At 47.0% G+C, this 26,328-nt stretch overlaps 2 protein-coding genes across 10 annotated transcripts in view; one reads left to right on the forward strand and one right to left on the reverse strand.

Moving 5' to 3' along the window:
* AGPAT4 (1-acylglycerol-3-phosphate O-acyltransferase 4) overlaps positions 1-17,922 on the forward strand; it is a 120,017-nt gene extending 102,095 nt beyond the window's left edge. For 3 of the 4 annotated variants that reach the window (XM_068550724.1, XM_068550723.1, XM_068550725.1), the window contains exons 6-9: positions 2,042-2,144; positions 2,901-2,976; positions 6,067-6,265; positions 8,228-8,752. In XM_068550724.1, coding sequence (XP_068406825.1) covers positions 2,042-2,144; positions 2,901-2,976; positions 6,067-6,265; positions 8,228-8,322 — 473 coding nt within the window. In that variant the 3' untranslated portion in view covers positions 8,323-8,752. Of the gene's footprint in view, positions 1-2,041; positions 2,145-2,900; positions 2,977-6,066; positions 6,266-8,227; positions 8,753-17,770 lie in introns of those variants that run through there. The other variant, XR_011074911.1, reaches the window with a different exon arrangement.
* Positions 17,923-17,937: 15 nt separating this feature from the next.
* MAP3K4 (mitogen-activated protein kinase kinase kinase 4) overlaps positions 17,938-26,328 on the reverse strand; it is a 115,609-nt gene continuing 107,218 nt past the window's right edge. For 5 of the 6 annotated variants that reach the window (XM_068550720.1, XM_068550717.1, XM_068550719.1 and 2 more), the window contains 6 exons: positions 26,014-26,130; positions 24,966-25,125; positions 22,950-23,072; positions 22,204-22,310; positions 20,353-20,532; positions 17,938-18,477 (listed from right to left, as the gene is read on the reverse strand). In XM_068550720.1, coding sequence (XP_068406821.1) covers positions 18,457-18,477; positions 20,353-20,532; positions 22,204-22,310; positions 22,950-23,072; positions 24,966-25,125; positions 26,014-26,130 — 708 coding nt within the window. In that variant the 3' untranslated portion in view covers positions 17,938-18,456. Of the gene's footprint in view, positions 18,478-20,352; positions 20,533-22,203; positions 22,311-22,949; positions 23,073-24,965; positions 25,126-25,831; positions 25,923-26,013; positions 26,131-26,328 lie in introns of those variants that run through there. The other variant, XM_068550722.1, reaches the window with a different exon arrangement.

The raw sequence follows: 26,328 nt of genomic DNA on the forward strand, positions 1-26,328 counted from the left end.
GGGGACCCTGAGGGTCCCTGACTGCTCCAGGCGGTTCTGGGTCCCTCCCGCAGATTCTTCCCCCTGCCTGAGCTTTGCCTACAGGCCGAAGGGGCAAAGGCTGCCCAGCTCTGCAGGCTGCCCCACCCCCGCGAATAGTGACGATGATGATGGTGATGATGATGATGGTGATGATAGCCGGGCAATTCTAACACGCCAGGCAGCACAAGCACCTCACACAGAGCGCGGCCGCAGCACGTGCCCGCCAGATGCAGTGAAGGAAACAGTGTTTTTACTTCCAATTTACAGATGAGGAAGTTAGGCCTGAAGGGTGAGGAACTTATCCCAAGTGACTCTACTATTACACAGCAGGCTGGGGTCACACCCAGGCTACCTGGCTGGCGGGGCTGGCAGGGGCGTAGCCATCCTTCTGCTGGGCTTTGCAGGCAGATGGATCTAGTGCCAGGCCCAGTTCTATCACTTCAAGACCTTGGGGCTTCTTCTCTGGAAAAGGAGGGAACTGTGCAAATTTAGGCTGTTCTCTGGGGAAGCCCCATCCTTGATTAATCGAAGTAACACCACCTCTGCTGGAAGCATCAGGCTCCTGTGTAAGGGCAGGCTGAAGAAAGGAGATGTGAAACCCATTGACGGACAAGAGCTCTCACACCCTGGGGCTCTACAGCCAGACCCCATGCAGCCTGAGGCCTTTCACTCTACGTAATTCTATGCTTAAAATGGCTGGACGATGTACTAAACTATTCTCCACCAGCCTTACTCTTCCTAGGGAGGGGGACACCTCTCCCCGCCGGGGAGGACCAGGGGAGTGGTCTCAGTCGCTTGGGAGGAGGGGTGGGAAGCTACCTGCCGGCACTCCTGCAGGTCAGCGGGGGAGGGACCCTCTCCCTTTGGCTGAGACGTGCTCTAGCTGCCAGAGCACCCCCTGTGGACCCCACGTGGTGGGCAGGCGGCAGGTAGAAGCAAATGGACAGTGGTTTTGAACCTTGGTTCTTCACGTTCCCAGCCAGACAAGTGACTTTCTACCCGCCCATCACCCCACTCACTCGATTGGTAGTAATTGCAGGTACGCAGAGCTCTCGGTGAAGTCTGCTGAGCACAAATGATGCGCTGGGGCCTTTGGGAAGGGCTGACACTCAGCATCCTGAGTCCCATTCCCCGGGAGAACGAGGATCAGGGAGGCTGAGTGGGCTGTTCAAGAGAAGATCCCGCCTCTGGGAAAAGGTGGCCCTGGGGTTCGCACCCAGACTGACCGCAAAACTCCTGTTCGTTCCACTGGCCAGTCCTGCCTGACTGACTCTGCAGGAAGGGCCATCTGTTTCCACTGTGTATTTCTACCCTGCTCTTTCCTCACTGTTCCTTCACACATCCTGTCCTCCTGCCATCCTCCCATCCTGCCATCTTGCCATCCTGCCATCCAAGAAGCATTCATGGAGCCTGGGCCAGGCCCTGGGGCTGCAGCAGCGAATGTTGACATAACTTTCAATATGCTGACAGGTTAACTCACCAGCTGGTAGACCGGTTAAAAATCACACATTCTTGTTTGTTTCTCAGCTACGTGTCAACTGACTAAACCATGTTTCAGTCCCTTAGGAAGTTTCCAGTATCTTGTTCTAGTTTTATAGCTATCTTATTTTTCTAGGGGAAAAATGCACATAGAATGGTTATGCTGCCATAACTCAGAAACCTCCTTAGATAGTATTCTTCAGATTGATGTACCTTGCTATTGATATTTGTTTAAATATTGATATCTGTTATAGTACATCATCTAGATGGGCCATTGCAGTATTGCTTTACATTGATCTGACCTCAGTAGTAACTGTTTTCTGTTACTAAACTGTGTGCTTTTCTGATGACAGAATGTGGTATGTACTCAACGTAGAACATTTGGACAATATAGAAAAGCATGAAAAAGAAATTAGTAGTCCCTTCATTCCAAGATAATCAGCTAGCAACTCAATTATTGTCTTTCCAATATGTATATCTACAAAATGAAATTGGGTTCACACGCTATATACTGCTTTGTATTTGTTTTATTTTTTTATAGTTTCAGCTGTATATGACTGTACACTCAATTTCAGAAATAATGAAAATCCAACACTGCTGGGAGTCCTAAATGGAAAGAAATACCACGCAGATTTATACGTTAGGTAAGCTGGCTTCGTTTCCTTTCCAGAAAATAGGGCGCCCATCCCAAAATAGATAAATCACAAATGACCCGCAGACCTTCTTCCAGGGGAATGTATGAATGTATTAATAATGTCTTGTCTGCAGTCTGTACTAAATGGAATGTGTTCACAGTCTTGTGTATATTAATAGAGACTCGTGCACTGATGTAAATAATTAGGTGAAGCCTCTTGTCTTCCCAGACACTTCGTGACTCTCTCTCACCAACTCATTCTCATCAAAGAGCTCAGGTCCGACAAATGAAAGACAGTATTTCACAGCCATTTTTGAGACCGAGTGTGAGAGTTCATTTTACTGACCCCCTTTCTTGGAGGACGTGTCTACTCCATAGAAACAGACACAGATAAGAGCATCTGTAATTTACAAAGAGGCCTCGAAGCAAATGGGGAACATTTCAGCAGCATCTCACGTATGTGTTATATTCCAAGCTAGGGAGCACAGAGAGGCAGGTGTCCTCCTTGACAGGTCTCTGTCTGAGTCATTGAATCAGGCTCTGAGCCATTCCCTCGTGGGCCGTGACTGCATTTGGGCCTGTATTTCCCCCCCATATGGATGTGGATTTCCCCTCTTTTCAATCAACTGAATTACCCTCTCACTTCCACATTATCTAGGCTACTACCTAAATAGAAGCCGAAGGATGGCAAGCATTGTTAGTTTGAACCTGTGTTCGGGGCACCCGGCATGGGCCTCCTCCTTGCTAGCTGCTCTCTGCTTGGCAGGCGGATCCCTTTAGGAGAAGTCCCAGAAGATGAGGACAGGTGCGCGGCCTGGCTGCACAAGCTCTACCAGGAGAAGGTCGGTGCTGCGGGGTGGGCTCTGCACCATCTAGGGGTCCTTTTCAAGCGGCAGCTGTGGTGCTTTGGGACCTCCGGGAGTTGATGGTGGAGCGTGAGCCTTTGCCACTGGGCGAGACCTCACGCCCTGGATGTTAATGACCCCAGAGCCGACACGCTACTTGGCAACAGGGGGAAAAAAACGTCACAAAATGTTTTTAAAGGGGCCTTCACAGAAAGAATGGAAGACTATTTCATGGGTGTAGTGGACAAAAGAGGAAGTTATGGCCCCAAGAGCCCTTTGTCCATTTTCCCGCCGCTGGTCTGAAGGCAAAATATTCTTGCGGGGTGTGGGTGCTCTCTTTGGCAATGATGGCTCTGGTTCCACAGTGTGGTTGCCTGTCTGGTCTCTAAAACATCACCAGCGTAAGCAGGACGGAGGCCCACAGGGGTGCACCTGGGCCGCGTTTGACTCCTTCAGGAATTGGAATTAGGTTTTCAAGCTGGTGGTGGGATTTCCGCTTACACTGAGGGAAAAGTGTAACACTTACGCTCCTTGGAAGAGTGGTGGGCTTGGCCCCAAGGCACGGTCCTCTTCAAACAACATACTCCCAGGCCTGAGCCCTGGCTGATGCCTGGGAGGGCTGTTCCCAGAAGGCTCCCCCTGCCTGGATTTGTTGACACAAAGAGGCGCCAGCCCTTTCTCTCTGTCCCCCCTTTCTTTTTTTTTTTTTTTAAACTTATTATTTATTTATTTATATTTTGGCTGCATTGGGTCTTCGTTGCTGTGCGCGGGCTTTCTCTAGTTGCGGCGAGCGGGGACTACTCTTCGTTGCGGTGCGCGGGCTTCTCATTGTGGTGGCTTCTCTTGTTGCAGAGCACGGGCTCTAGGGGCGCGGGCTTCAGTAGTTGCGGCACGTGGGCTCAGTAGTTGTCGCTCGCGGGCTCTAGAGCGCAGACTCAGTAGTTGTGGTGCACGGGCTTAGTTGCTCCGTGGCATGTGGGATCTTCCGGGACCAGGGCTCGAACCCGTGTCCCCTGCACTGGCAGGCGGCTTCTTAAGCACTGCGCCACCAGGGAAGTCCCTGTCCCCCCTTTCTTTTTCCTCTCCTTTTCTTCCCTTTCTACCCAGGGTCATAAGAGAAATTTTATTGTGCTGAGCTGAACACTGGGAAAGCCCGGTCGGTCCAGCTGCACGTGGGTCGCCCGGCCTCCGTGCCCTCCTGCCCAGTGCATTGGTGGCAGCTGCACACAGTGTGGACTCAGGGCACTTGTCCTCTGTCAACAGGTTCTCCTCCTGTAGACTTTTGGGGTGATGTTTCTTTCTAGGAAATACAGTTCCCAGTTCCAATGTATAACATGCCACAGGATGATAACACGTGGAGACCAAAAAATGGAGGCATCATTAACAAAGTCCCCTCCCTGCCAGGCGGACTTTATTACAAAAGAAATAACACAGCCCAGAGAGGCCATACACATTCTGCCGCTGGAGCTGATGTCTGGCCCTGAGCCAGGCGTCTGTGTCCCACCCGGCAAAGTCACAAAGTCACAGGGATGGAGGCCGCGAGGCTGGCAAGAGTCACAGTGGCCACCACGTCACTGGGGAGCAGTGGGGGTCTTGGGTGAGGTTTAGTTTTCTAATCAAACCAGAGAAAAAGAAAACTCTGGAGTGAATACAAAGTTCAGAATCCTGCTGACTCCTAGAAAAGAGAGTACTTTTTCCTCTTGTTAGAGGTTACAGATAAAAAATCTTGGCTTAGCAAATATCTCACTGGAAACGAGACAGAAAAAGCATCCTCAGTTCCCCATTGTAACATTACCATAGAAAAGCACTATCAAGGCTATTAAGGAAAAGAATTCAAGAAAACTTGCCCATTTTTTAAATGGGTGAATTTTATGGTATGTAAATGACACCCCAATGAAGCTGGTGTTTTTTTTTAAGGCACAAAAGTATCGCCTCCTGTTTTAGTCCAGTCAGGCTTCTGTAACAAAGTGCCACCCACAGGCATGGTGGCTTATAAACCACAGAAACTTACTTCTGACATTTCTGGAGGTTGTATGATCAGGAATCAGAGACGAGGGTGCCTGCATGGTCAGTCAGATTCTGGTCCCAGCCTGCCATGTTGCTCTGTCCTCATGGTGGGAGGGCTGAGAGAGCTCCCTGGGGGTCCCTTTTATAAGGGCAGTAATCCCATTCATGGGGGCTCCACCCTCATGACCTAATTACCCCCCAAAGGCACCTCCTCCTAATACCACCATCTTCGGGGGTTAAGATTTCAGTGTAGGAATTCAGAGAGGCAGGTGCAAATATCCAGTCCACCGCACCCCAGTTACCTAGTTATCAGGCCTGGGATGAGCAAAATCACCCAAGTTCTGGCCAGGAGGCTGAATGGGAGGCCTTGGCAGGTTAGGTGCCATCTCTCTGGGCATCCACACGTCACTGTCACTTCCTGGGAAGTCCTCTGTTTGGCCGACTGGCTGTGTCTCCCTCACCTCTTGAGGCTGGGAGCACCCCGCACATGGTACCTTGTCCTACAATTGCTTGATCGTGTGATTTCCCTGAGACCCGCCAGGCTGGAGGGGCAGCCGGGAAGGGGCCGCAGGGCAGAGCCCCTGAAGTGCCCAGGAAGGGCCAGGGGCTCTCCTTCCAAAGAGGCCGTTTGAGGACTCATTTTAATCATGACCTTGAGTGGTCAGAAAGTCGTATCATTTAGTACATCCTGCTTGGGAAAGAAGACAAGTAAGACAAGTATTTTAGACATCTCTAGCTCAAGTTGTTAAAGGGAAAATTAAGTACTTAAGGTATAAGGTTTGGGTGTATGGACGCTTGTTTTCCGGAAAACTCAGCTCCCTGGAGAACTGGGCCACGACGGGGTGAGCCAGCCAAGCAGGGCCGCAGGTGCTCTTTGCTCGGCGAGCGCGCTGTCGGCCCCGGGAGGATGTTAGGGTATTTGAGTCGAGCTGGGAGACCACCCCCCCCCCCTTGGCCGTTTACCGGGTTCAGGAGGTTCCGGCCCAGCGGGCCGCCCGACCTCATCGCGGGGAGGGCCGAGGCGCCGGGGAAGGGGTGGGGGGCCCGGGGGCGGGAGGTCAGGCGGCCCTCTGCCCGCAGGACGCCCTCCAGGAGGAGTACTCCCGCACGGGCACCTTCCCCGGGACGCCCGTGGTGCCCCCGCGGCGGCCCTGGACGCTCATCAACTGGCTGTTCTGGGCCTCGCTGCTGCTCTACCCGTTCTTCCGCTTCCTCGTCAACATGGTCAGCAGCGGCTCCTCCCTGACGCTGGCCAGCTTCGTCCTCGTCTTCTTCGTGGGTGAGTCCGGGGCCAGCGGGGCCTGGGCCGGTGGGGCGCATCTGCGGGAGGGCCAGGGAGGAGGAGGGCACCGCGCTGCCTGTGAGGACAAGGCCCGGCTGCAGATCCCGCAGGTCGACAGGCAGAAGCTCGAGCCGGGCCCAGAAACCCCAGCCTGGAGGGCTTCCGCCCGGGCGCCCCCTCCCCGTGCGCATGCGCCCGTTGCGCCTGCAAGCCCCGCCAGGGACCAGGGACCAGGGACCAGGGACCAGGGACGAGCTCCGTCCTCCCCGGGCTCTGCTCATCAGCAAGAAAACTATTTCCTGGGTCCTAGCAGGAACCAACAAAGGCTCTTTGCTATTCAAAGTGGGTGCAGGCCTTTTTGGGGAAGTAAGTGTGGGTGCGTCTCCTCGGTTGCCACCTGCACTGAGTGGAGATGTTAGGCAGCTCAGTCTTTTCACTCATCCCTAGGGGCTTTATTTGACCCGTATGTGGTTTCAAACGACTTACGTTTCTTCATAGCCTCAAGCTTCCCTGGGCACTGCCACTTGTTCTTGAAGTGGGGCAGCCAGCTACCACTGTACACGGCCAGTGTGCAGCTTGGCTGGCCGGGTGTCCAGGGGAGCTGTGGTTGCCAGGCCCCCAGTGGGATGGGGATGGAGGGTTGGACCCAGCCTTTCTGCCTGCAGTAGCAGGAAGGCGAAGGCGCAGACCACGCCCTCTGGAGGAAGCTGGGGCTCCTTGCAGATGACGGCTGGGGAGGGCTGCCTGGGTGTGGGGTGAGCAGAGGCCCAGCGCTCTCCCTGGGAGACACGGGGCGTCTCCAGCTTTGGAGGAACTGACTGCTGTCTCCCCAAGACCTCATCACCCGTGAGCCCGAGCCTTGCTACGCTTTGCCCGGAATTACTCTGTGTCTTGGTCCTCTCACGAAGCCTTTCTGCACTGGAGTCCGAGGTTCACTCTCCACAATGTCATCAACTCCACTGCACAGAAGTTCTAATGCTGGGGCAGGGGCTCATGTCCCAGCCTGTTTGGAGTTGGCCCCAGGCTGAAGGCAGCCCACTGTAACTGACCCATGGGCTCCATGAGCCTCATACGCAGGGCGGACTCTCCATCCCAGTCAGCTCCCTGGTCTTGACAGTTCACAGACACGATACTAACGCTCTGTAAACATGAGCATCACGACTTGAAGGTTTCAGCCACTCCCCATCTATCCACTTTTACATGCATACTGTAAACAAACAGACTGTTGCCAGGCCCCGTGTTCGGTGCTGGGCACACCAAGGTGATTGAGATAGAATGTGGTCCCTGCGCCCACGGAGCTCACCGTGTCTGTCGTCTCCAGAGGGAGTGCTTAAACTGCAGCTTCTGTGCTCTAGACCGTGTTTTCCAGCCTCCTAGTGGTTAAACCGGGCTCTGGTGTGCGTCCTACACTTTCTCTGTTCGGGCCAAATCCCGCTGTCGGAGAAAAGGCAGGCAGGGACTTTGCTTGTCTGCTGCTCTGAAACTTGCACCAAAAGCAATGTTGGGACATGCTGGGCGCTAAACGGGAATTTGAGCTGCTGCATTGTCCAGGGCCTGGTATGTCCTTCATTAAGCCTTGCGGAAGGGTGCTTGTAAGTTACTGCACTGCGTTCACCAAAGAATCCTCTTTGCCTTAGGGATCGGCACAGGGAGAAGAGGAATTGTGCAAGCCCCTGGGTGCAGCGGGGTACGGCTCACCACGCTCTGTTCACCTCCAGGGCCGAAGGATTAAAACTTGCCACCAGAACAGCCTTGCTCTGTTTTAATGTCTCCTAGTCCAGTTAGACCCCGGCGCCCATGCTCAAGGGTAACTGAGGCAGGGATTGTGAAGTGCACGCAAGTCAGCCAGCTCTCAGCTGATGCTTGAGGTTTACAAAGCTCCCTTCTTTGGTTCCCGTCGGGCAAGTCACACCGGCGTCCCCGCGGGCGTCTCCTAACCTGCCCTTCCTGTTTCTGCAGCCTCCGTGGGGGTCCGATGGATGATTGGCGTCACAGAAATTGACAAGGGCTCCGCCTACGGCAACATGGACAGCAAACTGAAACACAGCGGCTGAGCCAGGACGCGCCGCCACCCAAAGGGGGCCTTGCAGGACTGGGGGACGCCGCCATCGTCCTCGGAGGGACCCAGTGGTGCAGCTGGGTGAGCCCCTGCTGGGGAGGCAGGGCCATGGCCTCAGCGCCAGATGGGGAGGAAGATGTGCTTAAATCCTTTCCCCCCGTGCTTTAGTGGGCTTCGGTTCTCCTTCTTTCCGTGTGAGTCTGTGTGAGCGTGCGTATGTGCGATGAGAAAGAACACGTGTGAGTGAGAATGAGGTGCGGGTGAGTGTGATCATTCAGAGGGTACTTGAGGTGCAGGGGGAGGGCAGAAGTGGGGAACACTGGGGGAGTTCCCTTCCATCCTTTGGTGCTGAGTTTTCTGTAACCCTGGATTGCCACAGAGTGAAAGTCACTTTAGGTAAGATGACTAAATTATGCCTCCAAAAAAAAAAAAAAAAAAAAAAAGTGTTTGGCTCCTCTGTGGTGTGTTCTCACACAGCCCGCGCCCTCCTTCCATTCAGCCCCTGCCTTGCGTTTTGGAGTCTGGACCACGGTGCTCTGGAGGGTGCTCACAAGGAGCAGTCTGGGGGGAAGAGGGCCCGCGGGCCGGGGTGGCTAGAGGAGGTGGGTTTGCAAACGCAGGAGCCTGCAAGTGTCTGCGTGGAGACGGCAGGCCAGGAGGCTAGCTGAGCCGTGTCCGCGGGACACGGTGACGGGGCCCCTGGGAGGCGGCTCTGGTTCCCCAGTCTCCCTGCAGTGGAGTCTCTGGCCTAAGTCTTGAAGATGTGCCCAACTTCCTGAAGACCCTCATCTTGACGCTGAACATTCAAATAAAGCCTGGGCGTTCTGCAGCGATTTGAGAGATGACTTTACAACCTCTGCTCATCTCGGCAGCAAGCAGAAATTGGTCCCCAGACAAATGCAGGCTCACTTTAACAGAGGACCACACCGGAGCCCAGGAGCTCCTCTGAGCAGGGTCAGGCTGAGCAGACATTGTGGTACGTGGTCCCCCTGGGCTTTTGCTTTCCTTCTGGAAGCCCAGACTGCCACGACGCGGAAGAGCTCTCTGCTCCTTGGCACCTAGGACCGTCTTTGGAGTAATGGTCCACGTGCAGGATTTCGGCAAACTGCTGCCAGTCAACAGACGCCAGATGCAAAACAAGAACAAAGAAAAGCAGTAATATTTCTGGAAGAGAACAATTAGATACCAGACACCATGGGATCTCAGGCCAAGACGCTGCAGCACTGGGTGGGCCTGATGGGTACGTGCGCTGAGCTGGAGAAGCCTTTCTCCCTGGACTGCCCCATGCCACCCAGTACTTACCTCCTATTTTGCTGCGATTATGTAAGAAGGGATGAACGGTCCCATATAAAAGTTGGCCAAATACTATTTAAAGGCTTATTCTATTCCGAATCATGTCCCACGTTTGCTCTTAGTCACTGAGTGCTTACCAAGCACAAGTGCAGTTACGAGAGGGTTTAAGAGAAGCTCTCTGCTTATGGGACCAATGATACAAATCAGCAGAAGTGAAAAGGGGAACATCCTGGCGTAGTTGTGGGAAGAGAGTGTCGGTGAGGCTGGGGTGAGTGGACTCTTACTGGCGTCCCCGAGGGCAGGGTGGGGCCTTTCCGGCCCTGCCTAAGGCCACGTGCATAAGGCCCCGTGCCAGTTCCAAACGCCGCCTCCCCTCAAGAGCAGAGCTCTGTGGGCAGCAGCCCCGGGATAAGCGCCTCAGGTGTGCACCCGTGTTCCCGCGTGTCGGCTCACACCTGGGCCGTTCTACCCTGGGGTCTCCTAGCTCCGTGGGAGAAGACAGAGTAGAGCAGTCAGAAGCACTGGCCGTGCTCCGAGCTACAAGGTTCACCCTTATGGAACCCTGCAGCTAAGTCCCTGTAAGACCTTGTGCGAGCCATTTTACCTCTGTTTTCCCAACTGTAAAATGGGGATGATAACACCTACCTCTTGAGTTGTCTCCAGGGTGAAATGAAGCAGTATATGTGATCACATTTTAAGACTCCTAAAGCATTAAATAAATAAGGGGGAAAGCTTAGAAAGTTGCCTCCACGCTGCTACTTCTCAAAAATGCTCAGAAATTACCTTGGAGTGTCCAAAAATGTGTCCTTTTTCTCAGTGTCGTCTTCCCATTCAACAGCAGTAATCTAAGTTCTAGTAACACATACCACTCCTTCTGCCTGGAACGTAAAAGGGACCCATAGACATTTAACCGGAATTGGCTCTGGGACCAAACACAAAACATAACAAGCAAACAAACAAAGCTGCTCACCAGTGCAGACCTAAGGGTCCAGGTTGGAGGAAGGCGGGCAAAACATTCTCCTTAGGAAACCAGAGAGCATGGGCTGCCGGGGAGAGATCCTAACGGCGTTTCAGTTGTTCGGCTCCTCCATGAAAAAACATTTTGTTTGGCGGTACAGGGACACGGTGTTCCTCTTGCCCGTTACCGTAACGGCAGAGACAAACACCCCTCCCCGAATCCCTTCACCCTGTCCGGGTCTTGCCGATGCCACAATCTCTTCAGCAGAGAACGGTGCTGGTTCCCAGGGCATTTACTTTTCTAAGAATTAAAAACCTGTGGATGTGAAGCCAGCTCTCCGTCCCCGAGCAGTGCGGGATGAAGTACGAGCGTCACATCCTGTCTTGTCTGACATCTCCATCCCATGGCGGCTTAGGTCAGCCCTGCTCAGAGGCTGCTCTGAAACCCAATGTGGAAGAGAAAAATGCAAAGTTTCCTGCAGACTGGAGATCAGTGCAGGGTCCTCCCAGGTGTTAAGGGCCATGTCCGAGACCTGCAGCTTTAAGGCAGGGAGTTGTTTAATGCACTTCTTCTAGGAACCAAGCCCATAAAGGGACTTTCTTTATTTAAAAAACACCAACCATCTGAGATGAGTTTAAGGAAGGTGGACTGATTCTGTGACTGACATGCAGGAAAAGCGGATGCACGTTCTGAGCTAGTCGGCCACCTTGTTTACGTTTTGTAGAGAGACCACAGTTTGCCTTTTTCCTAGGATCACACAGTCGTACTGGAGTATCTCCTGAGTGAGTGCTGTATTCTCTAAAGAAACCCTTGTTTAAAAAAAAAAAAAAAAGTAGCTACTGATGAACGTGTTTTTCTAACATATGCTAAGTGGGTCTGAAAGACAGAGATTTAGATGTAATATCCAGTAACTGTGCAGCCAAAACGTAGAAATAGCTGATGTGACAGACACAGACCGACCCCACTGGTTTCCGCTTTCTCTCCTGGGGAAGTGGAACAGTGCCCTGGCTGGTCCCCAAGCCAAACAGATTAGGCTTTCAGAGGCTTTAAGAACTTACTCGTAAACATGGACAGAAGCGAGAAGGCATCCGTGGAGGGACCTGTTCAAAACAAGAGGTTTCATCCAGCACTGTCTAAAGCGCTAGCTAGTCAGGCTTTGCTCAGGGTTGCCGGGTTAGAGCGGGAAGAACAAACCCTCTGGCGACCGCCCGTCTGCTGGGCGACACGGGAGGGCTGCCAATGCCGCTCTTTCCTGCCACAGAAGCAGCACGGGCCACGACTGCGCCTGCCTGTGCCTGCAGCTGGCTGTGTACCGCCCCTGCTGCCCCAGAGCTGCTCGGAAGGGCACCCACCAGCGTGACCCTCCTGTCTACTCTGGGACACGTCACTCAGGTTGTCCTGTTCAGTGTCACCTCCTTCAGCAACTGTGTATCCAACGCCTTAACCGTGCAATTCCAGCGCGCTGTTTACAGAGCACAAGATAAAGAAGCTGGAACGCATGTGTTCACTGACGCGCTGGCCCTGCCTTCCTTCTACGGTGGGTGGGACGGGGCTGAGCTGCCAGGAGCTGCAGATCGGGCAGCCGGTCCTTCTCCAAACAAACAAGCAAGCAGTCTTCCCAGGGCCAGTCCCTCTGCCCTCCGAAACGACCCCGACCCCCTACAGAAGGCTGAGGGGCTCGGCTCTCACCGGGTCGCCCGAGCCGCAGCGCCGGACCCGGCAACTACGAACGAGCGGGTGCCCCGAGCTCTCGGGGGCTGCATCTCACGCTCCTGCATCCCTGGCCTGGGTTTTGAGTATTTCCAGAGCCTCCAATAAATTTAAATGAAAACCAAGCACTTCGGATGTCCCGAGGCTTTCTGTGCTGCTACACTGGCATCCAAAGCACCGGGCGGACACCTGACAGGAGGCGACTAAGCACGTACTCCTGGTTCTCTTGATCTGTGACATCTGAGACCATTCACAGCATCTGCCACCAACTGTATCTGTTTATGACATTCAGCTGTTGGAAATTACCATTATTTTGGTCAGAAAGAGCAGAATATCAGAACTTCACCTCAATAGCTAGTGTATGTCTCCTCAGAGTGTGACCTCCGCGGGGGCAGGGTGGGCTCCTGGGCCCCTCACACAGGGTCACAGGGAGCAGTCATGAAGGGACACTGATTTAGAGGCTTTAATAACTGAATTTCAATTGTCTTCTTTTGACTCCCTTTCCTAAAGTAAAAATAAAAATCTTTCTCAAGCACAATTAGGCCAAAGTAAAACTGGTCAACACTCTGAACTTCAGTTATCCGTGAAAAAAGCAAAGCGTTTCTCCAGTGAAGGATAAGCATTTCCAAAGCAGGCATTCCTCAGCCCCTGCAGCCTTGTCCTATTTGAATATTAAGGTTATGAACTGATTAAAAAAAACAACAGTAAGCCCTTACTTAGATCTTCTCAGTATCTAGAAAATATCTCCTGGGGCTATATTGGTGAAGCTTTTCACTGAGCGAGACTCATACAATTTTTACCTTTAATATTTTTTTTATACAGTCTTGTTTCACATGTTGGAGTGACTAAAGAGTTTTGAAATTTCTGGCATCTATGTTCTTTTGAATTTTAAGGAGGTAAGCAGTATGAACAAAAAGTTAGGGTTGCTGAATAATAGTAATTTCCTTTGGAAGGTGGGTAGGAAACCACTAAAGCTGCACATGTGTTAGGAAGAAGTCACTCTCAAACAGGAATGATTTAAATGGATAAGAAAAAAATCACCTAATATATGAAAAGAGCCGTGCCTCTAGAATTTATAATAGTTGACTCAAGAAGAAAAAAAGTGATGTGATGAAATGGCAGGCTGCTGGAGCATGTGACTAGAGGACCCATCCCAGAGTAGAAGATTGGTGACCCTTTTGATGTTAAATCAGGATGAGGCTGGGAATTTAAGAGGCTGTTGGGCTACAGGGAGGGTGAAACATTCCAAGTAGCACAGAAGTTTCTATCACGCCGTGAGATGAGTGATTTGCAAGGCAGTGACTTTAGACACTGCAACTAATAAGCTTCAACACACTGGGAGGAACAAGCTCACTGATTTTGGAAAAATATGCGATCCTCCACTTACTAGGGGAAAAAAGGCATGCTTCAAGGGACAGAGCTGCCCTTGTGTAAGCAGACGTGCACTGTTGAGCAGCCAGCTCAGACTCCTCTTGGAGCTGCCTTCAGCACCTTTGTATAAGCGCACAGGAGCCAGCCTTGTTAGCTCACAGCCACCCGACCTCAGTTTTGACCTGATGAGTGAATAATTCACCTTTTCGTGGCAGTATATATAGACATATGAATAAGGTAGCATTACACATGGCCTTTGAAAGCTAATACTCTTTAGTATAAGTTCTACTGGCCTAGGAAAATGATGTTTCTTAATTTTGCTTAGTGATCTAGAGCAGCATGAAGCAAACTAAGACCCACTTGCTGCTTGTTTTGTAAATAAAGTTTTATTGGAACACAGCCACATCTAGTCATGTACGTGTCGCTATGGCTGCTATTATGCTACATCAGCAGGGTTGAGGAGTTGCAACCAAGATCCTATATCCTGCAAAGCCAAGAATATTCAGTCTCTGGCCCTTTACAGAAAAGGTTTGCTGACCTCACTTTAGAGAATATAATGTCAGTAGTTGAGGCTGCTATTTTAGAATAAAAAAGAAAATCTACCCCCTGCTTTTACATTACATTTTTTTAACTTACTGAGAAACTATCCTTACAATATGTTCAAGATATATGCTCTATTTGTAAACAATATATATAAAAGGAAATGGTCTTGTGGATTATTTTTACAATAATTTTTACCTTCACCATCTTCTATCTTAAGAAACGAAACAAAACGAAACAAAAGGCAAATTAAACCCAAAGCATGCAGAAAGAAGGAAATACTAAAGATTAGTGTGAGGGAAAAAAATGAAATGGAACCCAGAAAAACAATAAAGAATATTAATGAAACAAGAATTGATTCTTTGAAAAGATCTGAGTAAGAAAACATAAATACTAAAATCAGGAATAAAAAAGTAGACATCACTACCAACCTTACAGAACTTAAAAGTATTACTGAATTATTAATTAATTCCCACAAAGAGAAACCCAGGCACAGTTGGTTTCACTAGTGAATTCTACCATTTAAAGAAGTATGGTAAATAATACCAGTTCTTCACAATCTCTAAGAGGAGGAAAACTTCCCGACTCATTGTATGAGGCCAGCATTATCCTGATACCAAAGCCAGACAATCACAAGAAACGAAAACTACACAGCAATATCCCTCAGGTAATACAGAGGCAAAAGTCCTCAACAAAACATTACAAATTGCAATAGCAATACACAGACGGGATTATAAAGAATGATCAACTAGGATGTATCCCAGGAATGCAAGGTTGGTTTAATATCCAAAAATCAACTGATGTAGTATACCATATTAATAAAGCACAAAAATCATCTGATCACCTCAATAGATGCAGAAAGAACATTTGACAAAATCAAACATCTAGTCATGATAAAAACTCTCAGTAAACCAGGAAAAGAAGGAAACATCTTCAACCTGATAAAGGGCATTTACCAAAACCCCACAACTAACACCATAAATTAAAAGAATAAATATTGCCACCTAAGGTCAAAATCATGACAAGAATGTTATTCTCACCTGGCTGTTCAACATTGCACTGGACAGAGGATCTAGCCAGTGCAATTAGTCAAGAAAAAATATATAAGGCATCCAGATTGTAAAGGAAGAAGAAACACTGTCTTTATTCTTAGATGACATGATTTTATATGTAGAGAATTCTATGGAGTCTACAAAACAACTACTAGAGCAATTAAGCAAGTTCAGCAAGGCCACGGGATAAAAGACCAATATACAAAAATAAACTGTACTGATATACTAGCAATGAACAATCTGAAAAGAAATTCAGAAAATACTTTCATTCACAATAGCATGAAAAGAATAAAATACTTAGAAACAGACTTTAAAAGTTCAAGAATTGTACACTGAATTACAAAGCACTGCTGAGAGAAATTAAAAGATCCAAATAAATGGAGAGCTATCCTGTTCATGAATTGGGAAGCGTAATATTGTTAAGATAACAATATTCCCCACATTGTTCTATATTTTCAGTGCAATCTATCAAAATCCCAGCTGATTTTTTTTTTGGTGGGGGTTGTGGGGGAGAACAGAAATTGACAAGCTGATCCTAAAGTACATAGGGAAATACAAATGACCCAGAATAGCCAAAACAATCTTGAAAAAGCAGAACCAAGTTGAAGAACTCACACTTCCCAACTTCAAAACTTCCTATAAAGCTACGTTAGTCAAGGTAGTGTGGTTCTACATAAGACAGCTATATAGATCAATGGAACAGAATTGAGAGTCCAGAAATAAAACCCTAGATTTACAGTCAACTGATTTCAACAAGGATGCCAAAACAATTCAATGGAGAAAGAACAGTCTTTTCAACAAATGAATGCTGGGTCTAATAAATATCGACATGCAAAAGTATGAACATGGACCCTTATCTGATGTGATACACAAACATTAACTAAAAATAGATGATAGACCTAAATATGAGAGCTAAAACTATAAAACTCTTAGAAGAAAATATAGGTGTAAATCTTCATGATCTTGAGTCAAGTCATGATTTCTTAGATAGGATATCAAGAGCACATGCAATAAAGAACAAGTTGATAAACCAGACTTCAAAATTTAAAACTTCTGTACTTCAGAAGAAACCATTAAAAACGTGAAAAGACAAGCCACAGACTGGGGGGAAAAAAACATTTGCAAATCAAATATCTGGTAAAGGACTTGTATCCGGAATATATAAAAATCTCTCACAACTCAATAAGAAGACAAATAACCCAATATAAAAATGGGCAAAAGATTCATATAGACACTTCACCAAAGAAGATATATGAATGGCTAACAAGTACAAGAAATGCTCACCATGGTCAGAGAAATGCAGATCCAAACCACAATGAGATAACACTTGACATCTACTAGAATGGCTATTACAAAAAGAAAGACAACATCAAGTGTTGGCAAAGGTATGGAGAAGCTAGAACTCTCTTGCGTTGCTGGTTGGGAATTAAGACAATGCAGCCACTTTGGAAGCAGTTTGACAGTTTGTTAAAAAATTGAACATGGATTTACCATATGAGCCAGCAGTTCCACTCTCAAGAGAAAGGAAAATATAGGTCCACACAAAGACTTGTATGCAAGTGTTCAGAGCAGCATCATTCATAATAACCAAAAAGTGGAAGTAGTAAATGAATAACTAAATCATGTGGCATATCCATACAGTGGAATAATATTCAGCAATAAAAAGGAATGAAGAATTAACACAATGCTGTAACATGCATAAACCTTAGAATTATCATACTAAGTGAAAGAAGCCAGACACAAAAGACCATTATATTAAACGTCCAGAACAGGCAAATCTATAGAGACAGTAAGTGGCTTAGTGGCTGCCTAAGGCTGGGGGTAGGGGTGAGGAGTGACTGCAAATGGACACGAGCTTCCTTTTTGGGGTAATGGAATTGTTCTAAGGCGGATTATGATGATGGCTGTACACTATATAACTATCCTAAAAATCATTGAACTGTATACTTTAAATATTACATATTGGTAAATTATACCTCAAAAAGCTATTTAAAAAAACTGAAAAAAAAAATTTTAAGTGTCTGTACAAATCCTTCCGTGATGCCAGCTTTCTCAAGGACATTAATTCCTATGCGAGGGGATCTACTACCCTGGAGGGAAGGTGAATACAGAACCTGCTTGAGCAATGACTTGTCCAGAGTCAGCTGCTATGTGTAAGGAATGAGTCAGATATCTTCTAAAAAGATTTCAGGAAGCTTTAAGGTCAATCTTTAAAAAAAATTTAATAGCAGAAGGAAATAAAAGAACACCATCAATGACATATAATTTGGGCTGTTTTAGAAAACTAACTGCTGAAATATTTACATTCTGAAAAAGATGCTTTCTTGTCAAGAGATTATTCAGCAGTATTTACATTGACCCAGTTCCTATACATCTTGATATGAAAATAAACTGAGCCCCCAACATGTGATAACAAGGCTTCAACTTTTATCTGTTATAAACTTGCAGTTAATATACAAAGATTTAAAAGGGCCTCTTACATCCTTAGTGTTGTTTCATTTATCTCTTTCCCTTTGCAGCAAGGAGATTCTAGACCCTGAAGGAACTCCTAACCCAGCGCCCACCTTCAGCACACTTGATTGTACCCCTCCTGTTGAGGAACACATGAGTGACAAGGACAGACCTCTGTATCAGATAATGTGTTGGCTCTGAAGCTGATAACCATTAAAAGACAATATAACTGAGCTTTCCTAAAATAAACCATTTATTGAAAAAAGAACCTTTTTCTTAAATTTCATTAATCAGCCTTTTGCATAACAAACCTGCGGCTTGCCAACAACAACAAAAGGTAAGGTTTCACAGTCAGTGCACTCGACAAACAAGAGATTAACAAGGCCCAGGACGCCTGATAACACTACAACTGCTTTTGAACCTAGAAAGGTCAAAAATACTACACTGATGTCACGGTTCTCAGTCACCCGAGAAACAGAGGTGACGGAGGCGATGGTCCGTGTACAGTAGTAATGGCACTTAACATGCAGCTTCTTTACCTCGTGGACACCATCACTCAGGAGGGCCCCGTGCCACATCGAACAAACAGGAGCAGCAGGAGAAGTGACGCTTGTCACCTGTGCAGTCTTCAGTCTTGGAAGGTTAAAAAGGCTTATACTGCTTCTCAGCACAGTCTTTATGTAAATATTACATACAGTAGTGATTACGAGAATTTTCCGAGTACACACACTACTAGGCCACAGACTGATCAGCTTCATTCTTCATCTGTGCAAACCTGTGAGGAAGGCAGGAGAGAGCTGAACCCTATTCATGCCACATGTAAGGTTCATAGGTAAGTCATAATCAGTGCATCCTGAAGCTCCCAGCACCGTGCCTGGCACAGAGCAAAGGCGTAATCAATGCAATGAAATGTCAGTGCTAAGTTACTGCTCTACGAATTGACTATTGAAAGCATTTTTAAGAACGCATTTGTACAATATCAAGTCAATAAAAATTGCTTATATACTTTATAAAGAATAAATACATTTTTATTTAATTACAAATCCCTAATATCTATGCAGCAAATCCAGCTATTGATTACTTAATTTCACTCACCCAGGAATAATGTGACCCCTCTCTTGCATCTTCCTTTCCTGTATCAGGAGCTCCTCTGCAGGACCCTGTAAACGTTTTCTCCAGGTTTCCACTCTCATTCCATGTCTCCTCTAAATGCTCTCCCAGCAATATTTCTCTCTCTCAAATCCGTATCCTATCCCAGTTCTCTCGAGTGCCAGTCCAAAATATCCAAATGCCTGTCTAAAATCCCCCAGCAGATATTCCAAATACACCTCGAACTCAATCTACCGAAGAGGAGACCATCATCTCCCGACCCAACCCTCAACCAGCTGCCCTCTTTACCTATCTTGGCGAATGGAATCTCGATAACCTGGTGACACAAGCCGGAGCCTGGGAGCCGTCCTGGACTCCTCCCCGTCACGCACCTTTCACATCCCATCAGTTACTCACTCACGGCCATTCTAACTCCTGTATACGGCTGGTAACTCACCCCTGACCTCCCACTCCCAACCCAGCAGCTGTGTCAGCAGCTTCCCAACTAGTCTCTCACCTCCAGAGTGACTGTTCTAAAACACAATTTAATCATGTCATGCTTACAATAAAACTGAAATCCCTTCATGTGGTCCCTGCTTACTTTCCCAGCCTTATGTTTTGCCACTTTCCACATCCTGTGCTCCATCAGTATGTACCTATACACAGTTCTTTGGCTGCTTTACCCTCTTAGCAGTGAGCCTTTCCATGTCTCTTCCATTCTGTCCGCCATAATCCTCCCTGCGTTTCCCGACCTGGCTAAACCCTCCCAAACAGCTCGGGCATCTCACTCTAAAGAAAGTAATAGGGACTTTCTTAACCACTGTGCCACCAGGGAAGAATCCGCCTGCCAATGCAGGGGACCCGGGTTCGAGCCCTGGTCCGAGAAGATCCCACATGTCCAGGGGCAACTAAGCCTGTGCGCCACAACTACTGAAGTCCATGCGCCTAGAGCCCATGCTCCGCAACGAGAGAAGCCACCGCAATGAGAAGCCTGCGCACCTCAACAAAGAGTAGCCCCTGCTCACCACAACGAAGACCCAACACAGCCAAAAATAAATAAAATAAATAAAAAGAGTAAAAAAAAAAGAAAAAAAAAGAAAATAAAGAGTAATAGCTGGGATTACCCGACTGGATTAAATTCCTCTTTTCAGTGACCCTACAACATGGCATATATACCATTATCACAGCTCTTAACATAATGCTTAGTCATTACTCCCCTGTCTCTACTCTCCCAGTAGAGATTAGTTGTTACTAACCTGTACTCAAGGAGACTGCGTACTCTAAAAGAGGGAAAATTGTGTCTTTCATCCAGTCCCATTTAAAATTCCATTTAACAGTCCCAAGTACACCTCAAACCATCCACATGGATCAAGGAGGAGAACCTCGACGAACATTTTCCAAAAGAAAAAACATACAAAATTCCCCGGCATAATACATTTAGTTCCTTTCCGTTTCAGATATAGATATTTTATATTTAAGTTTCCAAATTTCCTTAAGTGCCAGATGCGAACAGAACTCAAATATTTAAACAAGGAGAGGACTTTACAGCAATCTGCCAAACCTTGACGAAGGAATGGTCGAGGAGCTGGCTGGCCGTCCACCTCATCCTGGGCTCACTTTCTAGGCAGTGAGAAAGGAATTCCTTTCCTTCTGGGCTTAATCTTTCAGGGATTGGTGGCTTATGCCCCATTCCCACTTTGTACATAATCTGAAAGTTGTGTTCATATTCATGCCAAGGTCTCTAAAAACAGAAAAAAAAAATCAGGTTTCAATACTACACGGCCATACAGAAATGCAACTGCCCAATCTCTTTTTAGGCATCTCAATGTTGATACATATTGAGGCTGGCAAACTTTTACTTAAAGGGCCAAACAGTAACTATTTTAGGCTTGCAGGCCATATGGTCTCTGTCACACCTATTCAATTCTCCCACTGTAGCATGAAAGCAGCCTTAGGCTATAATATAATAAATGAATGGGTGTGACCATGTGCCAATAAAACTTTATTTACAAAACCAGGTGGTGAGCATAGTCTGCCTACCCCATTTAGGTGTCCAATTAGTCCAGCATTATCTAGATGCCATCATCATGTAAATAAAAAATGTAACATATAAAATAATATAAAAATGTCAATCAAACAAAATTCAACAGTTATCATACAGGGATGTTTAATATGCTACCTTGTTGAATAATCGGCATCACATTATTGATAATTTGCAAAGCTTAGATTATTTTATTATGATTACAGGGAAATGAGATTCATGGGGGAAAGAACTGAGTTTGTATAGCATTCTAATTTGCGTACCATCGTTTAGTTGTTGAGACATATGTTCTTCAGTGTGAGAACTTGTTCTTTCTCTGATGCATGGCTTGACTGAAATAACAGATATCATGGGCATCTTTCTATGTTAATGCTAATAGAAATAATATTAGCTAATAGTTACTAAGCACTTATTTTCAGCAGCTGTGAGGTATAGCTGTATAATAATTTCCTACTAGTAACACTTAAGAGGTTTCTAACTTTTTTGCTTTGTAAGTAATGGCTACACCCACATACACACTGTGCCTCTATATATTTGTATAATTGTTCATTAGTGGTATCTTCATCAGAAGATCAATTTTCAGATACTATGTCATACACAACAGTTTGCAAATGCTTGTGCTCTACCTATTTGTCCTTCCCTCCCTCTCCCAGAGCCCCTGTCAACCACTGATCTTTTACTGCCTTTATTGTTTCGCCTCTTCTGGAACGTCATATAGTTGGAATCATACAGTACGTGGTGTTTTCAGATTGGCTTGTTTCTTTTTTTGGCCATGCCTCCAGTCTTGCAGGATCTTAGTTCCCCGACCAGGTATCGAACCTGCGCCCTCAGCAGTGAAAGTGCCAAGTCCTAACCACTGGACCACCAGGGAATTCCCCAGATTGGTTTCTTTCACTTAGCAATATGCTTTTAAGGTTTCTCCATGTCGTTTCATGGCCCAATTTCTTTTTGTTGCTGTACAATATTCCATCATGTAGATTACCACAGTTTATCCATTTGAAAGATATCTTGGTTGCTTCCAAGTTTTGGCAATTATGAATAAAGCTGATATGGGCATTCTTGTGCCAGTCTTTGCAGACGTAAGTTTTCAACTTCATGTTTCTCTTCACAGCTGCTTACTTCTCTGTGTTTTAATTTGAGCTTTATGCTTTTTTTGTTCCTCTGAGGAATTCTCTAAGTCATGTATCTTACAAATATTTGGTTCCCAGTTTGTCACTTGTCTTAACTTACTTATCTTTTGACAGGTCATGTTCTCTATTTTGCAGGAAATGTGTCCACAGTATTCATAATGATAGTAAAACCACAATTACTGCTCTGTTAATGTAAAGTGCCCTCCTCAAGTCCCCCTCCCCCGGTGCAGGCTCTGCTCACCTTGCCAGTCACCATCTCTATGACAACACACCCTAGACTCCAGATGTCGGCTGCACGCCCATGGCCTTCTCCTTTTGCGCGAGTGATGACTTCTGGAGCCATGTATGCTTTAAAAGTCACAGATATGGTGATAAGAATGGGTTATAAATATAGCACCATGTAGTACTAGAGCCAAGCAATACACTAATATCGCCTAATATTCCATATAGAAGAAACAACTAATCTGTTTGGGGGTTGGGGGGGGTCTTTCTCTGAATTACATACTAAAAAACATCAAAACTTGAAAATAAATATTTCAAATCAATTTCTTGGATGGACATTTTAGAAGCCAAATTATCTTCTGAAAGACAATTCTGAATGTGCAAATATTCAGATAAATTGTATTTGCAATGAGAATATGAAATTTAACCTGCAAAGGAGGATGTAAAATTTTATGCCGTGTTTCTAAACAATCAAAACAAATAATCACCATTTAAACATGTTGTTTTGACTAGAATAGTTTTAATAAACCCAACGTGAATGACAAGGTTTTTCTGGGAAGAAAAGAGGGCTTCTTCCCTCCTTTAAGTCTAAGGGAGAAATGTGATTTCCCAATCTGACAAGCGCTTTCGGGGGTGGTCCCTCCCCCGCCTGGTTAGAAGCCCTCACCTGCTCTCCACGTCCGCTGACCAGGAAGAAAAGGGAAAGCCGGGGTCCCAGCACACTGGAGTGAGCCCCAATGCAAAGACAAATCTAGCCGGACCCACCTGCTGTGCCCAGCGTGCTATTCACTTCACCAGGCATGGTCTGAGCATTGTTTTTAAGCTTTACTGAGCATCCAAAATCTCCCAGCTTGATTAGTCCAGATGAGGTAAGGAAGATGTTGGCACCTAACAAGAAAGAAGCAGTTGTGAGCCTCTAAAACACAACACAGGCATTTTAAAGTTTACATGGTAACCTAAACTATCAGGAACTTGATTTACAAAAGTTATAAAGACTTATGAAACTTCACTTGCAAAGTGTAATCATAGAAAGATTTTAAGCCTTATTCACAAATGTTAATACACAGCAAAGAAATTTTAGTATCAGCGCAGATAGCTCTGACCAATAAATTCTGAACTGAAATACACGCATAAATTCTAACATTAAAAACCCAGGGAGATACTTAAAGAGAAAGTACACATAAAACACAAATGCTTGTGGCAGCAGTCCCTGAAAATTAAGAGTTTGTATATGGTCAGCAGCTCCTGCAACAGAAAGCAACGTGTAGACAAGACCTGGCACACACGCTGCTGGTCTGCAGAGCTGTATCCAAGGCCACCATTAGACTGATTTCAGACTGCCTGAAAAGAATGTTCTGTGACTGTCTCTCATCTCCGCAAGCAGTACACAGGCCCGGCCTGTACTCCAGTTGGAACTCGGGGTTACCGCTCATCTCCCAGGGCGGCTCTGCCTCCTCCAGAGGCTACCGGCCGCGGCCACTCCAACCGGGCCACACAGCTCAGCGCTACGTGTCGACGGCACCTCCTTCCAAAAGTGACCCAGAGCCCCTCACGCTAGACAACCAGCCACACGATGAGCTGCAATCTGTCGGTCCTCACAGCCCGAGTGCTCCCAAGGCAGGTGGTCCCCCCGGGAGCACACGGGCGCTAACTGCATGATTCTGCAGCTAGCTCACAGGCCCACACTCTCAGACACGATGAGCTACAAAGAATATCCCAAGGATGCACACAGACGGACTTGACTCAAGGACTCTCGGGGATTCTCTTTACGGCCGTGGCCAACGACATGAAGGTACCACTTCATGAGTGTGGAATTTGTGTCAGAACAACCGGAAACAGGCAATGCCATGGCGTGACCCAGAGCCATTTAAGCAAATGCCCAGAATGATCCCAGACAGCAAAGCAATGCGGTGGACGGGCGGGCGGGCAGCAAGACTGGGGTACGCTGGGGATTCAGGAGGAGCCGCCTCAGAGAGTGCGGACAATTCTTCCACCCAGCAAAGCAGGTGACGGGTAACCCAGCCCCCTCTGAGGCGAATGCCTGGTCTGAAGTCCGGCCATTCTAGAGTCAACCTGTTTAGGCTGGCCTCAGACTATGGGACAGAATGGAATCCTTCAGTCTAGGGCCATTAGAGACAAAGCTAATTTGTCACTCTAATTATCCCCGAGACTCCCAAATACAGAGGTCAGGGGCACGGTGTGGTTAAGGTAAACGCAAGAGGGACAGTTCTGGGACAGAAGCATGGCCACTCACCACACATGAGAAGGGAACAGCACTTTTAGTCAGTCAGCATGACCAAATCGATCTTTAGCAGAACTCTACACTGGAGGAGGGTGGTGTAAATAAACCCTCCCCAAGCTCAGCTGCACATCATAACTTACACCGGCATTCCTGATTCACCGTCACTTTACATATTCACGACGTCCATATATAACTACACAAGGTTCTTGACACAAGGAAAAGAAAGGATGCTCTGATCACGAATGTCTAGTAAATACACAGGGCAGGCGAAATCAGCCTCTAAAATAGCAAGTTTCATTTTGGGGGTAATAGATTTGGCTAAAAGCAGTGCTGAACAGAACAGCGGACTTATACACTCCTAGACAGAGACACGTGTCCTGCACAGTTTCTTAATGCTGGGTTCTTTACAGAAGACTACTGCAAGTAAAGGTATTTCTTTGTAGAGAAGTGATGTGTGGGCGCCGGAAGAAGCGACGTGGGGGCAGCTACCGTGTGCTGGGCACAGCCGGCTCCGGCGGGGAGCTGAGTGTGGGCATTACCTTTAACGTCACGGTGAACTATGCCATGCTCGTGGAGGACATTGATTGCAACGGTGATCTGCTTAGAATACAGCCTGATGACGTGCTCCTGAAGTCCCAGCCTCGACACTTCCTCTAAGGTACCCTCATCACAGTACTCCATGAAGATGTACATTTCTTCCTGCGGGAGGAATCAAATGCAGCCTTGTGTTTACGTGGACACTAAGTGAAGAACCTGGAACGCTTCACTGGCCACACCCCAGAGGACTCTTCTTTCTAATGGTATGCTACACTTGCCATCCTGAATACTGAATTCGTCTCAAAACGGTCATTTCTAACTCCCCTACAGCCGTGTCTCTGCCTGCCTCCTCTGTCTGGAATTATACAGCTAGTTGGGATAAGAACATCTCCAACTCACAGGTGATAAACGTCTATAATCCTCTGAAATTCAGTCCGCTATATAATCTCAGACAGGGACCAACAGGGCTGTCCCTATAAATATATTATTAAGTACTGAAACACATCCTTTTCAGATACGAATTTATCTGTGAAAAACGTAAAAAATCACCAATATCCAAATTCCCCAGAAGCTCATATTCCACCAAGATGCTCCAAGTGGTCCTCTTTCCCTCAAAGTGTTTATCTCTAAACACAAGGGGGAAAATAATCTGAGGTCTTAATTTTCTCTCATTTCACAATGGTTCCTTAAATACATATAAAAGAAAAAATGTTACCGAACAATGCACTCAACAGCGGTTCAGCAAAAAATGGAGGAAAAAAAAAGCGACACACAGCTGTGTAAGGGGCATTAGAGAAATCTTCTGGTTGGCAGGATGGGTTTCAGTGCTTTATAATGTCGGGTTAAATGACTACAGTCTACAACTTACATTTTAGGAAGAACTCCTCTAGTTTCAGAGAGAAGGCAGAAATGATGTAACTCATGGAGATTTCCTGATAATTAGGCAAAGTTACTGTGCTCTGAAATGAGAAGACCTGTGATGTAGGACAGGACTCCATCTGTGCCCTCACTGACCGCTCACACCAAACAGTGTGATCAAAGCTGGCTTACCCTATGCAGCTCCACACCAAAATACCGAACCAGATTGGGGTGCTTGATGCCTTCGAAGATTTTCAGTTCGTCTGCCGTTTCCTTGATAGTTTTGTGGTCATTAGGTTGAAATCGAATCTGGAAAAGGAAAACTGTTGATTACTGTTGGCAATGTCACAAGCTAGAAAGACGCCGACTTTGAATGCAAGGGCCCGGATGCTGACATGTCCACTGTCCAGCCCCATGGCACCATGGTCAGTGTGTCTGTGACTTCACTGCCAGGCTTTCTTCTCCTTGTCGAATTAAACACGCCTGCTTTAGAATATGTGGGCAGAT

This window comes from Eschrichtius robustus, chromosome 9 (assembly GCF_028021215.1).
Source record: "Eschrichtius robustus isolate mEscRob2 chromosome 9, mEscRob2.pri, whole genome shotgun sequence".
NCBI classification, from domain to species: domain Eukaryota; kingdom Metazoa; phylum Chordata; class Mammalia; order Artiodactyla; family Eschrichtiidae; genus Eschrichtius; species Eschrichtius robustus.